Here is an 18,136-nt window from a genome sequence, read left to right as displayed (position 1 = left end):
CTGCCGACCAGGAGCAAGAGGTGTAAGTTCGGCCTCTTCTCTGCTTGCCTCCCTTCTGGCTGGCTTGGCCTCGGTGGGACCTTAGCTTCAGGCTCTTCCTTCACGCTCTTCCTGCAGAGCTGTCTCCTGGCTCCGACATTCCTTATATTTTTACAGCCAACACTTGGTCATTTCTGAAGTGCTTTTTACATGTGGCCTTATTCATAATCTCACAGGCTCCTCACCAAATAGACATAACCCCTCCCTCTCGGCAAGCAAGGGAACTGAGGCACAGAGGGCTGAGCTGGCGTCTTCAGGACACTGCACTGGCGGTTGCTTGTATTTTTGTTGCTGTGACAAAAATACTCGAGCCAATCAACTTAAGGGGAGAAGGATTTCCTTTGGCTCAGGTGTTGGAGTTTTTCGCCCATGACAAGGTAGAAACATCATGGTAGGTAGAAGGGCATGATAGGAAAGCCACATACCTTATGGCGGCGGCCAGGAAGGGAGGGAACAGTCAAAGATGAGGTAGGGCATTCCAGGACACATCCCACTGTCCCGCTTCCTCTGGGCCCCACCTCCTGGTCTCCACCCCCTCCCAATAATTCCATCAAGCCATGAACCCATTAAGGGATTAATCCACTGATGGGGTCAGAGCCCTCATGATCCAGTTCCTTCCCGAAGCCCCTCCTCTGAACGCTGCACTCAATATATGTTTATGGTGACATTTTCTATCTAAACCATAACGATGACTGTGGCAGTTAAATCTTTTGGGTGGGATGCGGATTGAAGCCAGGCCTTGCACATACCAGACCGGTACTCTCACGATGGTTAATCCTGTGTGTGCACACATGCATGTGTATATGTGTGTATGTGCGTGTGCAGATGCACATGTGGGGGGGTGCAAGCACACATGTGGAGGCTAGAAGGCAAATGCCTGTTGTTCCTTGGTGCCATGCATCTTTTTTTTTTCTAGACAGGGTCTCTCGCTGGCCTAGAGCTTGCTGGCCAGTGAGCCCCAGGGGTCCACTTGTCTATGCACCACCACACCTGGCCTTTTTTGTTGATGAGTGTTCTGGGACCCTAAGTGGGGTCCTTATGCTTGCAAGACCAACATGTTAGCAACACCCACCCACCCCCAGTTAGCTTTTATAGCCAGGTAAAAATCTACTTAAGATGGATGCTGTCCTGTGGCTCCAGAATTGTTTCTAAGGCCATCGGCTCACAGAGTCTGGCATGAATCCCATTGTTAAAGGGACTCCTTTCCAAAGGACCAGGATTAAAACAACACAAATGTCTCAGGTAGGTCAGAAATCCCGGGGCATTTGACACGTACCATCTGACCCGAGCAAGTAACATTTTCAACACAAGTAGACTAAAGGCCAGAGAAGGTAAACTGGCCAGCTGGGGGAAATGAAGCTGGAGCTCAACTCCGAGGCAACCCAAAATAAAAATCTCAAGTCCCAAATTAATTAAAAAATAATTTTTATTTCATCCAAAGCGAAGCTAAATCCAATTCTACAATGCAAAAATGTGTTGTAGAGGCAAGACAACCTAATCGAATTCAATCTGTGCTTAAACACAAGTCAGTGGTGGGCTTGTGCACGTCGGGGCCTCGTAGAGGCCCCGTGGACCTGAGGCACCCACAGCCCATCACTATATTGTCTGATCTATGAAGTTATATAGGAAAATTGACTATGGGTACTGCCATCCAAGCCAGAGGAACAAACCATGCATATGATAGTCAGAAGCACTGCATATCCAGTGGGGGATGGGAGAACAGGGACTCCAATCTGGGACAGAGTAAAGAGCAGCAAGCTAGAGGACCTCCCCACAAATCCTTCTTCTTGGCATCCCTGCCCAGCCCTCCAATGGCAGTTGACTGTGACCCTGAGATGGAGTCACCCAGTGGAACCCAGGAGCACGGCTGTTCATTTCTGTCTCTTACCCTTCCCCAGCCTCCAGCTCAGGCTGTGGAAAGTGCAGAGTGCCCCCCTCCCCCCATCTCGCATCACCCCTTGCATGCACAGCCCACCCACTCAGTCACACCTCTGCAGCCGGACCAGACACACCTTGCCGCACACCGCAGGGCACAACCACCCCGCACGAGTGCACCCTTGAATCCCACCATCTGAAGGATGCTCTTGCCTCCCGGGCTCCACAAAAGCTGGTCAGCCAGGTGTGTGGAATTCTGGCCCCCTCCCAGTCCATCCCTCTCGCAGGCCCTCCAGCACGGCAAGCTGGTTCCAGTCGCCTTCTGCTCAGTTTCTACACAGAGGGATCTGGGCCCTCGAATGCACATGTCTATTTGGAGGTCAAGGATGAGGAGGGACTTGTGCTTCATCTTTGGTCTCACTGACGTCGTTGCCAGCGTGGGTCCGGGTTTCCCAAAGTCAACTGCGTAAGAGGTTCTGTAGCCCAGTGGTGCAGGGAACAGCCTCAGCCACCCTGAGATCACTACTGAAAGCAAGCCTGCATGAGGGTCTGGCTGGGGGAAATGGCTTTGTGAGCGTACATTTCTAATGCAATCCGTGGCAATGTCTGCACAGGCGTGAAGCTAGCACTAGGACCGGACATCCCTTGTGAAGAGGACCAAGTTTTGTGCTCTTAATCCCTATCCATTCAATGCCCGTAGAATGGCAGGCATTGGGATAACAACCATAGAAAATTACCCCCATAGTCGCAATCACCTCCATCAAAAAAAAAAACAAAAAACCAATGCCGTGGACAAGATGCTTAGCATCAGTTGGAGCCACGGTTCCGACGGCAACAACGGGAAGAGGAAGAGTGTGAGGTGTGTGCGTGTTAGAGGGATGAGGACATGACAGACGTGGGACCGCCTCCAGTTATAAGCCTTGTTTCCCAATGCCTTTCCAAGCCAAGCGAAAACAAAACAAAACAATAAAACCTCGCCAAGCCTCACCACAGTCCTGTGAGGTAGGTATTATTTCACCCTTTGGGTAGATGGGAGAAGCTGCAAGGGCCGCCTGTAAGCCCGCCGTGACAGGAAGAGGGGCAGGGTGACACCCTTCCTCTCCCGTTCCCTGTGCCTTGGCTTCCTCTCACGAAAAAGCAAGAAGAGCCCACAGCACTTCGCCTCTTCCAGTGTCGGGGAAGAAAGCAGTTTTACATGAAGGCAGCCGGAAGTTTCCTGAACGGCTGGAGGCTCTGGTGCCGTGTTTGATCTCAGAGCCTGGTTACTCTGAGCCGGGTGTGGGGTCACACCTGTCATCCCAGCACTGGGTGATGGAGGCAGAAGATCAGGAGTTCAAGGCCAGTCTTGGCTATGTAGGAAGTCGGAGGCCAGCCTGGGCTACATGAGACTCTGTCTCAAATAAATGAATAAGAAGCAGAAGGGCAACTTTTACCCCAGCCACAATGAGTTCTGGGTAAAGGAGGACAGGAGGAGAGGAGGCCAGGACCTGTGAGCTCCCTGGCTTGGGCAAGAGACACTAGCCATAGCCACAGGCACCCTACAGGCCCTATTGTCCCTTACACTCCCGCTTCCAATTTGGGGTAAGCCTTCAGCTACTCCTGGGCAGAAGTCCTCACACTCCCTGGAAAGAGGTCTTCATCTTCCGGGGACCCAAGAGTATCAGAAACCTGATGAGGAAGAGGGAGTTGGGGTACCCCCTGTTATCACATCTCATATATCACAGGGGCCCCCAAAATCAAGCCCATCTGAAGGTCCCACATCTGATACCTCCATGTCAAAGACAAGGATATGAGACACCCCACAGGTGTCTCCAAGACTGCCCTCAGCCATAGGGCCATTGTTAACACAACTCCCAGCTTCATGGCCTCCTCCATGACCTCGGGGAGGGGAGTTGGGGACCTCCACCACTGTCACACCAGACTGTGCAATTAAGTCAGGAAGTGTGAGCCAAAGGGAAATGGGGTGAGAACCAGGACTCACGGAGCTAAGGCACAATCTAGTCCCACACGCGAGGGGTGTGCAAACCGGCTCTGCAGGAAGTAGAGAGGAGGCGAAAGTGCCCTCTCCCTGCTCCTCCGCACCCTCAGGCTGGCAGAGGAGCTGGCCCAGCTGGGCAGAAAGCGACTGGAGAAGCCAAGGGCCTTCTCATTTGGAAACAAGGGTCCCTGAGGCAAAGGCAGGCCCAGGGCTGGGGGTGGAGGGACCTAGGGGCAGGGAAAGGTCAGGCATGCTGGAGGGACATCGGGGGAGCAAAGGTATAGGATGGGAGGTCCTAAGAAGCCATCCCTCAAGTAAGGTGGCAACACCAGCTGTTTTTAAGAGAAGGGGAGAAGAGGGAAGAACTGAGCTCCAGGAGTGCCGGGGTGGCATGGTCCAGCCATGCCAAGGACAAGGGCTGTCAGTCTCGGAGGGCTGGGACAGACATTCCAAAGGCTGGGAGGTTGGAGACACCATTCTCCCACCCCTGAAACTCACAGAGCAAAGCCGGAAAAGATGCCTATAGCACTCCAGTGTTCCAGGAAGGATGGAGGGCGCCCCCCCCCCCGCCCCCACCCCCAACCCCCCACCCCCCGCCAGCCAAGCCTCCTCAGCAGCGGCAGCTCAGAGAGCAAAGACAGGCTAGATAGACTGGGACACTCGAAGGCCAGGGCATCCAGTCCTAGCTGGGGAGTCTACAAATTCAGAGCAGGAAGCTGGACAGGGAGCTGGGACAGTGCCGGCAGGTATTCCAGGGTGGGGGAAAGAGAAAGTTCCCTGGGAAGGAACTTCCAGAAGCCTGATATCCTTCAAAGCCCAGCTTGCATCTCAGAACTGGCCCCACCTCCAGCAGACTCCAGCCCAGAGTTCTAGCACATTCCCAACATCTCAAGGGCCCACCCTCCACCCATCTCTGAACCCCAGCTTTGGGAGCAGCCCTCTGATCACCTCAATGTCCTGGTGAAGGATCAGGAGAAAATGTGAGGGGAACGTGAGGGTTCACAGGGGTGGGAAGTCTAAAGGAGACCCCATTTTCCCGGGTGCCAGGGGCCAACTCTCCCACGCTGCTCCACCCCTTCCTTTCCCTTTCTTCAACCTCTGCAGGCTTCCTTCCCCAGCCAGCCCTTGCCCCTGGGAAGCCCTGGCTGGAGAGGGAAAGGTAGTGTAGGCTGGGCGGGACAGGATCAGGTCCTTCCTGCTCAGAAAGAGACAGTTTGGGCCAAGCAGCACACGTCTCATCTTGTCTCGTCTCGTTGGTGGGTTCCACACACGGGACCCCAGCATCAGTGTCGCCGCCTTCAGGAAGTGAGGCTCCCTGCGCTGCTTGGCCCCGCAGGACCTCACACTTTTGTGGGTGGCTTCTCCTCTGCCTTGGAGCCGGGTAGACCATTCTCTGTGTTGTCGTTCCCGGAGGAACTCACGAGACATTCCTTCCTGGAGAGGAGGAAAGTGTGGGGGGGGGGGAGAAGCTGGTGAGAGGCACAAGAGATGGAGGCGTGGGGGCGTGGCTCCCGTACCCAGTCCTGTGGCCCCTCCCTGGCCTTTTGTTTTTTTGTTCTGTGCCAGGGTAGCCCACCTCGTTGCCTGTCTTCCCTAGAACAGAGCTTTCTAACGCCTCTCCCCTTCTAATGACTTTTTCTCGCTCTGACTTTGCAAGATCCCTCACCTGCTGCTTTAAAGCTAGCCTGACACTGCTCCAGAAAATTCTGTGCCTGGACTCATACCCTCTACACCTGCCCATCTTTCTCCTCCTTCCAGCGGAGGTCTTCCACCCAAGACCTCACACATGCTAGGCAAGCACTACACCACTTAGCTACATCCCTGACCCTGGATGTCTATTTTGATAACTGAACTTACCCTAGGACCTCCTGGGAGGCCAAGACCCCATTTCAGATTATAGTGTAGTTTAGCTAAAGCTTTGGCTTTTGAAACAAGGCCTCACAGTGTAGACTAGGCTGGCCTTGAACTCAAGGAGATCCTTCTAAGCCTGACTCTCAACTACCGGGATTGCAAGCATGAGCCACTGTGCTCGGCTGTCAGGCCTTGCTTCTCTACCTCTCCCGTTTGAATTCTCAGAATTTTTCATCTCCCCCAAAGCGTCTTTCCATTCTAGAGTCTCTACACATGAACTCATGTTTTCTGTGATAAAAGAAAAGAAAGCTAGAGCGGGAAGTCTAACTCAGAAAATAAACAGGCTTCCTAAATCCTACGGTAGGCTTCAGCACGCACGCATGGTGGAAGAGAGACTGATGGGACAGGGAGAGGAAAGAGGACTGGATGGGGAGGAGCAGATAGAGAGGTCAGGAGCGAGCCGGATTGGGGCAAGGGCTGTCGGGATAGCACAGGACAGGAGAGGACAGCGCTGGCATCAGAAGCGGGTGGAGAAGGAAGAGACAGAGTTGGCACCGCAGGCTGGCGGGGGCAGGGGTAGGTGGAGGGACAGGACGCCAGGATGATGGAGCGTGGGAGTGACGGAGAGTCCACTCACTTCTTCTCTCGGGTCTTCTTGAGGATGAAGGTGATGAGCTTCTTCAGCAGCAGGATGCAGACCAGAAGTCCAATGACCCCACCCACCACGGCCAGGATGATGAGCGTCACCGTGTTGTCCACTTCTTCCACTGGAGGAGGGGCAGAGCAGGCAGGGGAGAAACTGTAAAGCCGCCACACACAGTCGGAAGCTGGCAGCCCTACCTCCAGGCCACAACCCTCTCAGGTCAGCCAAGACAGGAGAGGCCAGAACACGGTGCCTTTCCGGCTAAGCACACCATGGGGCCTGTTCCCTTCACCCTTCCCAGCACCTCTCCCCAGCACCTCACACACACACACACACACACACACACACACACACACACACACACACACACACACGAGTTGGGGAATAAATCAGAATGCGACCCACAGCTCCCAGCTTTAAGTCACAAACTTGTTCCTCAGCTATCTCTGCTCTCTCCCCCACCGCCTTCAGACATTCCCCTCTCTGTCACCGTTCCCAGCCAAGCCTTCCTAGGCACCCCGTAAGCCCCCTGTCTTCCCTGTTCTTATCTACACGGCACCACTCTTCATTTAATGGCATCACTCCCTCAGCTGGGGACAGGGTGTGGGGAGGTGGGCGGGCAAAGCTCCCATCCTGGTCACACTGGACCCTCAGCACCCCGAATCACCTCCACCATGTAAAAGGATGGCTGAAAAACCCTATACATAGACAGGTGCCACCTGGGAGGGGCCACTGAGCTAAAACGAGTCGTCTAACTCACAGCCTGGCACCCAGAAACACTCTGTCACTGCTGGTCCCCTTCCCTTCTCCTCCTGCCAAGGCCAAGCACAGAGCAGAGTGAAGGAATCTAAACATACAGAAGAGGTGGCTTTCTTTGCAGATGTCACCCCAGACTCAGGAAAGACTGGCTGGATGACCTCAGGCTCTGCCCTTGGAATAGCCCAAATTCAACTCCTGCTCGCCCATCTCCAGGGGCTCCTTGATATGGTCGTGGGGTAGGGGCATGCAGAAGGCATTATCTTCCAGGACCCTCAGCTGCTAGGAGCCCAATCTAGCTTCTCACCTATTTATCCCATTTTGCTTCTCTGACCACCTCCATGAAGTAGAGGCGTGTGGCTACCTGGCTGCTTATCTTCAGTCCATTCACTGTTTAATTGGCCTGCCTGTATCCAGTTCCACCAGGGAAGGACCACACCTCATTCTATCTCTTTGGGAAGCATCTGTACCACTGCTATCCATCTGGGGCTATCATCTGCTTGTCTGAACTACACACTTCTCAAAAAAAAAAAAATACTGTGTACTAGTCACAGCATCCTTTACTACAACACCTGACGGCCAGCCAACACTTGCTAACACAGTCCACAAAGAGGCAAAAATCACCTACATGGAGAGAGCCTAATGCCGCTGACCACTCCCAACTAGCTCCTCTGGCCTTCACAGCCACCCTGGCAGAAGGCAGCCATATGTCCATTTTATGGACTAGGATATCAGGGCTCAAAGACTGTCAGTGCCATTCCCAAGCCACTCCATAGCTGACTTGTTCTGGCTTCCATATGTAACTCCCGTAACTCTTGCAATTGTGAAGAGACAAAAATCACCAGCATGGCCCATTTTGCCATTTCAATGCCACACTGAGATGGGCACCCCCCCGTCCTTCCTACCCTACCACCCTCACCCCGCCCCACTCCATACGTTTATCAACCACTTGGAGGAAGATGGTGGCAGAGCTGTTGAGGTCCTTCTCTTTGGGGTTCCTCACGAAGCAGGTGTATTTGCCCGTATCACTGAACTCCAGGTCACTCAGCAGGATGGAGATGTTGTTCATCTTCTCCTTCGTGGAGCCCTCCAGGGTAATGCGGTCATCACTCTTCACCTTCACCTTTGGGTCAGACTTCTCATTCTTCACAATGCCGTCTATGAGCTGGGGCAGGAAAAGATCGGCGTGGTCAAATGTCACCCTCCCTTGAGCGTCAACCCTGAAGAATTCTGCCTCTTTCAAACCTCTGTCCTTACACACACACACACACACACACACACACACACACACACACACACACACACACACTTCTCTCTGCATATCCCACCCAGCCTTTACTTACACTATACCCTCTACCCCACTGAACCTTTGTCCTTCAGCCAGGACCTGGATTAATGCCACAGCTCTCTCCATCGGCACCCTCTAAGGCTGCACTTTTGGGACTTCCCCGGTTACCCTGGGAGAAGAACCCCTGCCAGGCTGCAAAGAACTCCACCCACATCTGTAATCGGCTCACCCTTTCTGGCTCCCTCTTCTGCCCTTCCAAGCACAGCCCTCGGCCATTGCTCGTTCCAACAGTTTCTTCCTCCTGATTGCTAAACTATTAAATCTTCTGCAAATATACAAGTCACAAGTTTTCCTCCGGACAGGACAACAAAGTCTAGCCAAAATTACCAACAGACCCCAAATTCTGGCATCACCATGAGAACAATCTTCCTGCCTGGACTCTAACAGAAAGAGCAACAAAGGGTGGGTTCTTGGGGTCCTCATGGTGGAGCTTATCTCAGAAGGGACCAGAGACAGGGCTTGAAGGCATCCACCAGTAAGAAACAGGCAAGGGGGCAGGGGGACATGAGCATCCCACTCACAATCCTGTGCGTCTCGGTGTTATTGTAGGACCATCTGAAGTAGAGATTCTCGAAGCCAAAACAGCTGGAGAAGGTGCAGGGCAGCAGGATCGCTGAGCCATTGATAGCGTAAATGGTGGTAGCCTTTCCCACAGACACCTCCAACGGCAGGGACATAGGGAGCAAGAAGAGACCTGTACAAGGAACACAGCCTCCCTTAATACAACCCCACCAGAAGCTCTTTAAGGGCACTCTCAGGCAGGGCAGAGTGGCTCTGCCCGGCAAAGAGGTCTTTGGCATCCTCAGGAGGGAAGGTGGTTCTCTATACAATATCTACACAGCGTGGGCCACGCTTTTCAATATCCACTTGGCCTGAATAGGACTGAATTCTGAGCCTCTTAGTGGCCCATGTGGTACTCATAATGACCACGAGGGGTCACCCCAACCCAAGGAAAGGAGGATCTGATGGATTCCCCCAGCCCCTTGTCCTAGAATCTGAGATTCCATCCGTTCACCTGGGTCGGAAAGCAAGTAAGCACTAACAGGGAACTCCCTTTCACCTGCAAGGGGGTGGGGGGGGAGCCTTCCCTAGATAGGAGCGCACCCCTGGTGACTTTGGGAGTTGCGGGTGGGGGCCAGAATGTGGTCAGGTGGAAAGGCGTGACCACCGCAGTCCCCGCACTGGGGCTAGGGACAGAGAGACACTTTAGGGATGGACATTTGCCTGGCTAGTGAATCCAGTGCCTCTGACCACGCAAGGGGATCCTGAAGAGAGAAGGACGACGACTGGCCTGCCAAGATGAAACCGTGGCCGCGGGGGACACAGACTGCTAGAATGAGGACACAGGATGGAGCAGGCAAAGTGCAACTCTCCGACTAGCCCATTCGAACCAATTGGGGGCGTGCTGCAGGGTACCGGACTCTGCGTGGCCAGTCCCCTCCCACCCCACCCCCCAACCCCGCCCCCCTCCCCCCCCCCCCCCCCGGTGAAGCGCGGCTCCTGCCCATCACCCCACAGTCACTCTCCGCACCCTCACCCCAGGAACCCCAGTGACATCCCCGCGGCCTCCCAACCCCCTCCACGGGACAACCCCCTAACTTCCACACCCCTTCCATAGGATATCCCTCTGCCTGCCCCGCTCCCCTTCCGCCCCCCGCGGCCTCTCGCCCCCCCCCCCTTCTGCACACTCCCTCCACAGGACATCCCTCCACCCCCACACCCCCACCGCAGGACATCCCTCCACCCCCACACCCCCACCGCAAGGCATCCCTCTGCCCCAGGAGAAGTGGCCCTCCCCTTTGCCCACTCCTAAGGGCTCTTAATGAGTCCAATCCTCCTCCTTCCTGCACATTCCTCCTGGAAACTCCACAATCTCAAGGTCGTTTCGGGGAAGAAGATTCACCACTGAATCCTTACCTGTCCTTGCCGGCAGGGGAAATGAGCATTCCCTCCCATCTTAATTCTCAGGAAAGCACTTTGTTTTCTAACTTAAGTCCCGCATGCTGCGTGGTCAGTCCTTTTCCTCCTTTGGCCCACCATGCCACTGAATGACAGAGAAGGAGCTCGGAGGAGTGCTGGGAACCTGCTCTGGAGGGTCCCTTCACCTCCCTGCATCCCCTTTGCGTCTGACTGCTCCTCCCTGCCGCCACACACACACACACACACACACACACACACACACACACACACACACACACACGCACACACGCACACGCGCGCACGCGCGCGCGCACACACACACACACACAAAGTCAGAAATTGCACCTTATGGCCCAGTAACCCAATCCTGACTCCTGCCATGGTCAGCGATGACAGCAGAGCAGATACTCCTGTGTGCCTGACGCCTTTCCGCCTTCTGCTACCCCATCATGTCTAGGATTATAGATCACACTGGAGAGGAAGCTACGCCTAGAGAAGTTGCCCATTCCATTAAGGTCAAGGAGGAAAATGGTTCCAGCATCTCACGCTCCCAAAGCCAGGAAAACCCTCCACACATCCTAAAATAGGTGCATTTGCCCACTGCGGCTCCAGCTCTTGCTAGATGACTTCAATCAGGAACTCTCTCTCTCTCTCTCTCTCTCTCTCTCTCTCTCTCTCTCTCTCTCTCTCTCTGTGTGTGTGTGTGTGTGTGTGTGTGTGTGTGTGTGTGTGTGTGTGTGTACAATGCATCAAGACTGTTGCAATGGTTTTCCATGCTGAGAGACATTAGAATTAACTGGGGACAGGCATAGGCAGGTGTGGGTCGGCCCCTGGAGCTACTGACTATATGAGTCTTGAGAGCTGGCCTCTCTCTGTAGCTCCCAGGGAACAGTGTGGGTGCAGACCACAATTTGAAAATGACTATGCTAGAGGGCTCCCACACAGTCACCCCCACTTCTAATAGGATACTAAATGGCAGGTACACTTTTTCTCAACTTACAGACGACAAAATTGAGGTTCAGAGAGGTAAAGTGATTTTCCCAGCAGCCACACAGTGAATACCCTCTTTGGAGCTTAGTACTTACTGTGTGATATAGGATGGGTATATTTCATAAACTATGCACATTTCATCCTTACCCTATGAAGCTGTTATTCCTTTTATTCCCAATAAATGCCTCCAAGAAATAAACATACGAAAGGCCACATACCCAGGAAGCAAGTAGGCAGCACTCAGAAACTGATCTGCTTTCCCCCATCTGATGGGAGTCAGTGCTCCCTGGAGTTCTTGGTTCTTGTTTTATCTCTGCTGCCCTCTACCCCAGCTCTCCCCGAAGGTCTAGGAACAGGAGCAGTCACAGGTGTCCACCTAGAACCAGCACTGGAGGATGGGAGCCTAAAGCTCTCTGTTCCATGCCTCCCATAACCCCTTAAACGGAACCAGGGTGCAGAGCAGAAGACAGGGAAGCCCTGAGCAAAGAAGCTTCTGGGCTGGGGAGATGGCTCCGTAACAGTGATTGCCATGTAAACATGAGGATCTGAGTTCAAATCCCCAGAACCCATGTAAAAGCTGGTGTGTGCCATAAAGCATCAGTCATCCCAGGGCTGGCACAGGGAGACGGGTGATGGAGACAGAGGATTTCTGGAAGGTTGTGAGCCCACTAGCCTGGCATATGCAGCCAGAAAACAACAGATCCTGTCTCAAATGAGGTGGAAGGCAAGGACCAAGGATGTCCTCTGACCTCCGTGTACACACTGCTGCATGCCCACATTCCCACATGAAAATATAAACACACCCTTACAGTTATAAAGAAAAAAAGAAGCTTCCTAAACCAGATGTGCTGGCTCACACCTGGATCCCCAGCACTCAGCAGAGGCAGGAGAGTTGTTGCGGTTTTGAGACCAGCTTCTGCTGCTGCGTAAGACTCTGTCTCAAAAAATAAAAGGAAGGGGAGGAGGGAAGAAATTGTGAAAAAGGAAGGAAGGAAGGAGGGAGAGAGGGAGGGAGGGTGGGAAAGGAAGAGGGAGCGAGGGAGGGGCTTCCTGGTAATTCCTAGGCTCTGGCTCCCAGCTTAACACCAGGACCTGGGAATCAGAGTCCTGATGAAGACAGGGGACTCATCTCAAGGACCAAATTCCTCCCTCCAACTCCAGCTCAAATGAACAATTGCAGAGCACAGAAGCACAGTGAAGGGGCATGATCATGTGTTTGTTTTTGAGATAGAGCCTCACACACGACAGACTAGAACTTGCTCAGCAACCAAGGATGACCTTGGACTTCTCATCTACCTCCACCTCCTGAGGTGCTGGGATTACAAGCAGGTGCCCCTGTGCCTGGTTTGAGAAGATACTTTAAATAGATAGAAGCAGAAAAGAGCAAACGAAAAGTTCAGAAAGAAGAACACTATTTCTTTAAGTTCTGGCTCACCGCACAGTACGCATTTCTGCCTCATGCGGATGACTTAACTCTATCTAATACCTTCAGGACTCTGAGTGAAGCAGTGCCGTGTCCTCGATAGCCTGGAGGGACAAAAGAAACCGGTAGAGATGGTCTCCACAGAGGCATCCTTGCCCGGGCGATAGTAGGCAAACCTGGCTGCTTCTGCAACACCCAGCCCACCCAGCCAGGCATTAGGAAGTCCTGCCGGCTGCGTCTAGGAGATTGGTGCACAAGCTCCTGTGAGGCTAAACTTGGGGAGGAGCATGGGTCAGGATCCACTAACAGGCCCCTGGAGGGCTACTTAAGCAGGTTGGCCAAAGCTGGAATGGACTGGGCAGCAGGCCCCAGGGGCAGGCCCCAGTCTGCCTGCTGACCTTGACAAAGTCAGAGGGTGCCGCAAGTCCTGCATCCTGCATGTCCTGCATCCTGCATGCGCATCCCCAGAGCAGTGCAGGGAGAGCTGTAAACCTGCCTACCCCCCAAGCTTGGTGGGAAGCCAAAGCATGAGGCTGTAAAACACAAGAAGGACTTCAAAGAGGGAGCATCTAGGGGACAGGCTGTTGTTTAAAAGGGCTGAGGGGGGACGCGGCTGTCCCCAACCAGCACTGGATATAACCAGGGCGCCATTAGTTTCTCCTAAAGACCACTGTCGTCAGCCAAGATTGTCTCCAGGCTACTCACACATTGATTTATTTCTTCACCCTCTACCACATCTTGGATAATTTCCATGTGGCTATTTCCCTAAGTAAAGGACTTTCTTGCTTTGCCCAAAAGTTACCTCTTGAGAATGCCAGCATGGGGGGGGGTGGATATGTCTGCCAGTTGGGCCTCTTTCTGGCACTGTGGGATCAATGAAGTCTCCTCTGTCAGAGTCCTGTGGATCCCCACCCCCATCTCACAGCCTGGCCTTCCCTAAGTCACTTAGCCATTCTCTGCAGCCATGTTCAGAAGGCCCTAGCTCCTGCCACCCTGCTGGGACTTCATCCAGGGAGAAAGACAGACTCAGAATTCACAAGTTGGACCAAAGTTTTTGAAAAGTATTTAGGGCTGTGGCCATGACTCAATAAGGAAAGGATGGGGCTGGAGAGATGGCTCAGCAGTTAAGAGCACTGGCTGCTGCTCTTCAGGAGGACCCAGGTTCAGTTCCCAGCACCCACATGGCAGCTCACAGCTGTTTGTAACTCCAGTTCCAGGGCACCCAACATCCTCATGCAGACAAAACACCAATGCACATAAATATAATAATAATAATTATTATTATTGTAAAAAGAAAAAAAGGAAAGTACTTATTAGCAGGCATGAGTTCAATTCCCTAAAACCTTGTTTTTAAAAAAAAGTGGGTATGGTGGCATGGGCTTGTAATTCCAGAACTGAGAAGATAGAGACAGGTGCCGGTCTTAGGCCCACTGGCCAGCCAGCCTTGCTCCTCATCCAGAAGCTCCAGGTCAAATGACAGACCCTGTCTCACCTAAGGAGTGACAACTGGTGTTAACTCCTGGCCTCCACACACATACCTGTACACACAGGTTCACATGCACCTATAAAAAAGTATTCTGCACATGGAATACTATTAAATAGTCACACCAGCAGGACTCTGATGGCTATTAGCACCCATTGAAAGGGGGATGCCAGGCTGGCAACACGCCATCATCTTTTCCCATATCCTGAGACTAGTCACACCCAGGCAGGGTAGGGGGCAGGAGGGCAGGACGGTGCCTGCTCTAAGTTTAGCTCCAAGGACTTGCGGGCCAGGGCGAGCAGAGGCTCAGCTGAGACTCCCTGGCCCCAGGGAGGAAGAACAGCTCAGAGTTAGAGCTTAAGGGCAGAAAGTGGGCCGGCTAAGGGCAGTGAGACAAGGACCCCTCCTGGGAGAGAGGCCTCAGGGGCTGGGGAAGCAGGGCTGGGCCAGGCAAGGCTCCTGGGCCCCACAGCAAAGGAAAGATTTCTGCTCCCTCACCCTAGGCAACCTGCCTGCCTGCTTCCTGCCCACCCCCAGGAGCTTTGCGGGGATAGAAGTATGCCCCTGGGACAGAACTTGATCAGGGAAACCAGCTTTACAAACAAGTCCAAACAGTGGATCTGTTCTTTTTCTTAGAGGCCGCTGGGCAGTGATGTTGGCCCACCGCATCCATGGCTTATGGGGATGTACCTACATCCCCTCAAGAAGCAGCCACAGGGCAAGGTGACTCCTCCAGGAAGAAGCCAGTCAGAGGGTTGTCTGTTCCCCAAAGCCTGCCTTCTGCAGATTCCGAGGGTTAATCATCTTTTCCAGATGCAAACTGCCCCTGGCCCTCTCCCCCTCTTCTCCAGGCTCTCCCAGTTGAGCCTTGTTGGTTTCTTCCTCTGAAGGGGACTCAACACCCTCTCTTTAATTGTGCTCTCATTAAACAAGCCCTTAATAAATACATACCAGGGGAGAGAGGGTTGTGCGACACAGCACCCTCACAAGTGATAATTAAACACAGATCATGGCAATTAAGCAAATCAGGGAGCAAGCAAGGGGTGGGCAGAACTACACACTCCCAGTTACATACTTAGGAAAGGCCTGGAACCCATATAAACCTCAGCTGCAGTGATATGGTCTCGTGAGCCCCTTCTGGGGTTCAGAAAAGGTTGTCTTGTTTGTGTTATCAAAATCCACTGGGGTCTCAGTCCAAGAAACTGAATTGATCTGGGAGGAGGGGGACCTCCTGAAAGTCTCCCCACCTGCGAAAACGAAGATCTGACCGCGACTCAAGCCCGTGGCTTCCATGCCATGACCCAGGGCTTCACTCACCCTCGGGCTCTAAACACAGGCCCACTGACCTTCCCTGTCACCACATGGCCTGGGTTCTGTCCCACTTGACCATCAATTGGCCATGTACCCTTAGGCAGGTTACCACCCCCCTCCAGACCACACCTTCCTCACTTTTTGAAAAGCTATGGTTTTCAAAGTCCTTGCCCACTCATACCAAAGCTCTGCCCTGCTCTCCACTCACCCCACTCCACCCCCAGTTCCTAGAGCCCTCTTACTGTCTACAGAGGCCAGATTCTATGACTATTCTATTAGTGCAAGGCCTGATACTCCCTTGACCAACCAAACATAGGGTAAGGACATCCATATCATGCAGGGTCTGGTTTAGTAAGTGGAGTTCTGCCGCCTCAGAGACCCCTCACCCCCGCCATGGCCACAGGGGAGTCCTGGGATGATCCAAGGAGGAACTCCAACGGAATGACACTATATATACCCATCCCACAAAGAGGAGCCTTGAGTGTTGGAGTCACCATGAAACTCATATAACATCTGTGCCAATGGTACGGGGCAAAGCACCAATGTCTTATATCTGGCCTCGGAGGTGAGGAAACCAGAGCTCAGTAAAAAAGAATGCTGCCCCCCACCACCACCACACCACCACCTGACATGTATCCATAGGATAGATCTGTACATGATTTACAGGTGCATAGTGGCTTCTCTCAGAGACCTCTGTCCCCTGCTTCCAGCACAAATACCTCTACCATGTGCCTGACCCAATGGAGGGGAGGGGGTATGGATATCTGTCAAAACCCAAATCTGACATAATAACCAGGAAGAGGGGCAGGGGCCAGAGATGAAGCCAGGCTGTGATTTACATTCTGGACTAATAAATACCATTGCCTAATCTCTTGGAGTTTGACACTCAAAACCATCATGTGAATATTAATAGATAGCCACAATATTCTCTACCCTCTGCGTCCTCTGGACCTGACTCTTCTCTCTTCACAGTCTTCCCCAAAATAAAGAGCTGGGAGCAGGCCAAACAGGTCTTCCTCAGAGAACCTCTTTACAGGAAGAGGGACAAGACCCTCCTTAAAAGGTGGCTTTTGAACGATCCTCTAGGTCCATCCGAGCCCTTCCAGCATTTGGCACAGAGTTGCAGTGACACCAGAGAAGACAGAAGACAGAAGAACCTAGCAAAGGGTGGTGGGGAGCCCCTTGTGCCCCACGGGTGCATCCCTGCTGCCAGGGAAGCAAGCCAAGAGCTCCAGGCAAGGGTGGCAGACACCACTACACCTGCAACCAACCCCCCAGGGATCCCCCATACTCAAGGCAGTAGACCCCTCCACCAGCATGCCTGAACTCTGTAACTTAGAAGGATTCCCCTGCTGCAGCCCCAAGACCTAGCTCCAAATGGCACCAGAGGCAGCAAGAAACTCTGCCAAGGTGGCTGTGGGGGAGGGGGGGTTGCACAGGGTTCCCAGGGAGCATAGCCTCAAAGCTAAGCATCCAGCAGGAAGACGGTCATCCACTCATTGGGTGCCACCTTGTCTAAGGCACCCCTCTTCTCCAGTGTCCCCTCCTTCAGGGTGGAGTGGGGGTAAGCAAGAGGCGTGAGAAAAGACAAAGCTGGGGCTGCCTTACCCAAGAGCCCAGTGCCCAGCCATCTCGCCAGGGTTTTGCCTCGGTCCCCAGCCCGGGACATGGTCCTGTTCTCTCCGGAGCACTCCGGGGGCTTGGGATGAGATAGTGGGCACCCCCACGCTCTCCGCCCGAGGTCGGCTCTGGGCCCCCGCAGCTGCCGGGGGGAGCTCCGCGCCGCGGGTCGGGGCTCAGGAAAGTTAGCCGAGAGAGAGCGAGACGAGGGGGAGGACGAAGAGGGGGAGGCGCGCCCGCTCGCCTCTTGGAGCCCGCTGCGGGCGCCGGGGCTTGGGGGGAGGAGGAGGAGCCGGAGCTAGAGCTGGAGCTGGAGGGAGGACGCCGGGGCGAGCGGCACTGCGATGCGCCTCTGCTCTGGAAGCGCTCCAGCCGCAGGAGGGGCGGCGTCCCCGCCGGTTTCTCACGGTGACCGGAGCGCCGCGGATCAGGATCGTGGGGTGCAGCCTGAGCAGCCCTCTGCCTCTCCAACCGGACGGGGATGTTGCGGCTTGGCACTGCAGGGCCGGCCCGCAGCCGCCCGCATCATCCCATGCGCCGAGCTGCCAATTAGGAGAAGAGTTCACGGGGGAGTAGAGGTGGAGCTTTTAGGTTTGTTGGAAGGCTGTTTTGTTCCGCTCGGAGAACACACGAGTAAGGGCAGCGGCTGCCTCTCCCGGGACCGCGGGGAGGACGTCCGCAGCGGGCGCTGCCGCAGCTGGTGGGCGTGTGCCGGCTTGCCTGCTGCGGACAACCCGGTGCAGACCTGGACCCGCACGCGTTCGCCTCCCGCCACGCCGCTTATTCGCTCTGCGGGTGGCTTTGAGGCCGTGGGAAAAGCAAGTTTCATCTGCAAATTGCCCCTGCACTCCGCCCACCAACCCATTTCTGCAGACTCTATGCCTGTTAGAGGGCTAGTG

General features: G+C 54.0%; 1 protein-coding gene across 3 annotated transcripts; it reads right to left on the bottom strand.

The window, feature by feature from the left end:
- Positions 1-1,453: 1,453 nt before the first annotated feature.
- Positions 1,454-17,895, bottom strand: Scn4b (sodium voltage-gated channel beta subunit 4). Of its 3 annotated transcripts, none has more exons than XM_006989832.4 (5): positions 17,226-17,895; positions 9,012-9,184; positions 8,079-8,307; positions 6,381-6,510; positions 1,454-5,326 (listed from the first exon to the last, which is right to left on the bottom strand). In XM_006989832.4, the coding sequence occupies exons 1-5, from the start codon at positions 17,284-17,286 to the stop codon at positions 5,233-5,235; spliced, it is 687 nt and encodes a 228-aa protein (XP_006989894.1). In that variant the 5' UTR covers positions 17,287-17,895; the 3' UTR covers positions 1,454-5,232. The 3 variants fall into 3 exon arrangements, with proteins under 3 accessions (XP_006989894.1, XP_042136742.1, XP_076432277.1); XM_042280808.2 differs by lacking the exon at positions 17,226-17,895 and adding an exon at positions 10,408-10,528; XM_076576162.1 differs by lacking the exons at positions 9,012-9,184; positions 17,226-17,895 and adding an exon at positions 8,660-8,814.
- Positions 17,896-18,136: the final 241 nt, after the last annotated feature.

Source organism: Peromyscus maniculatus, chromosome 7 (assembly GCF_049852395.1).
Source record: "Peromyscus maniculatus bairdii isolate BWxNUB_F1_BW_parent chromosome 7, HU_Pman_BW_mat_3.1, whole genome shotgun sequence".
NCBI lineage: Eukaryota > Metazoa > Chordata > Mammalia > Rodentia > Cricetidae > Peromyscus > Peromyscus maniculatus.
This window is presented reverse-complemented; position numbering and strand designations above follow the sequence as displayed.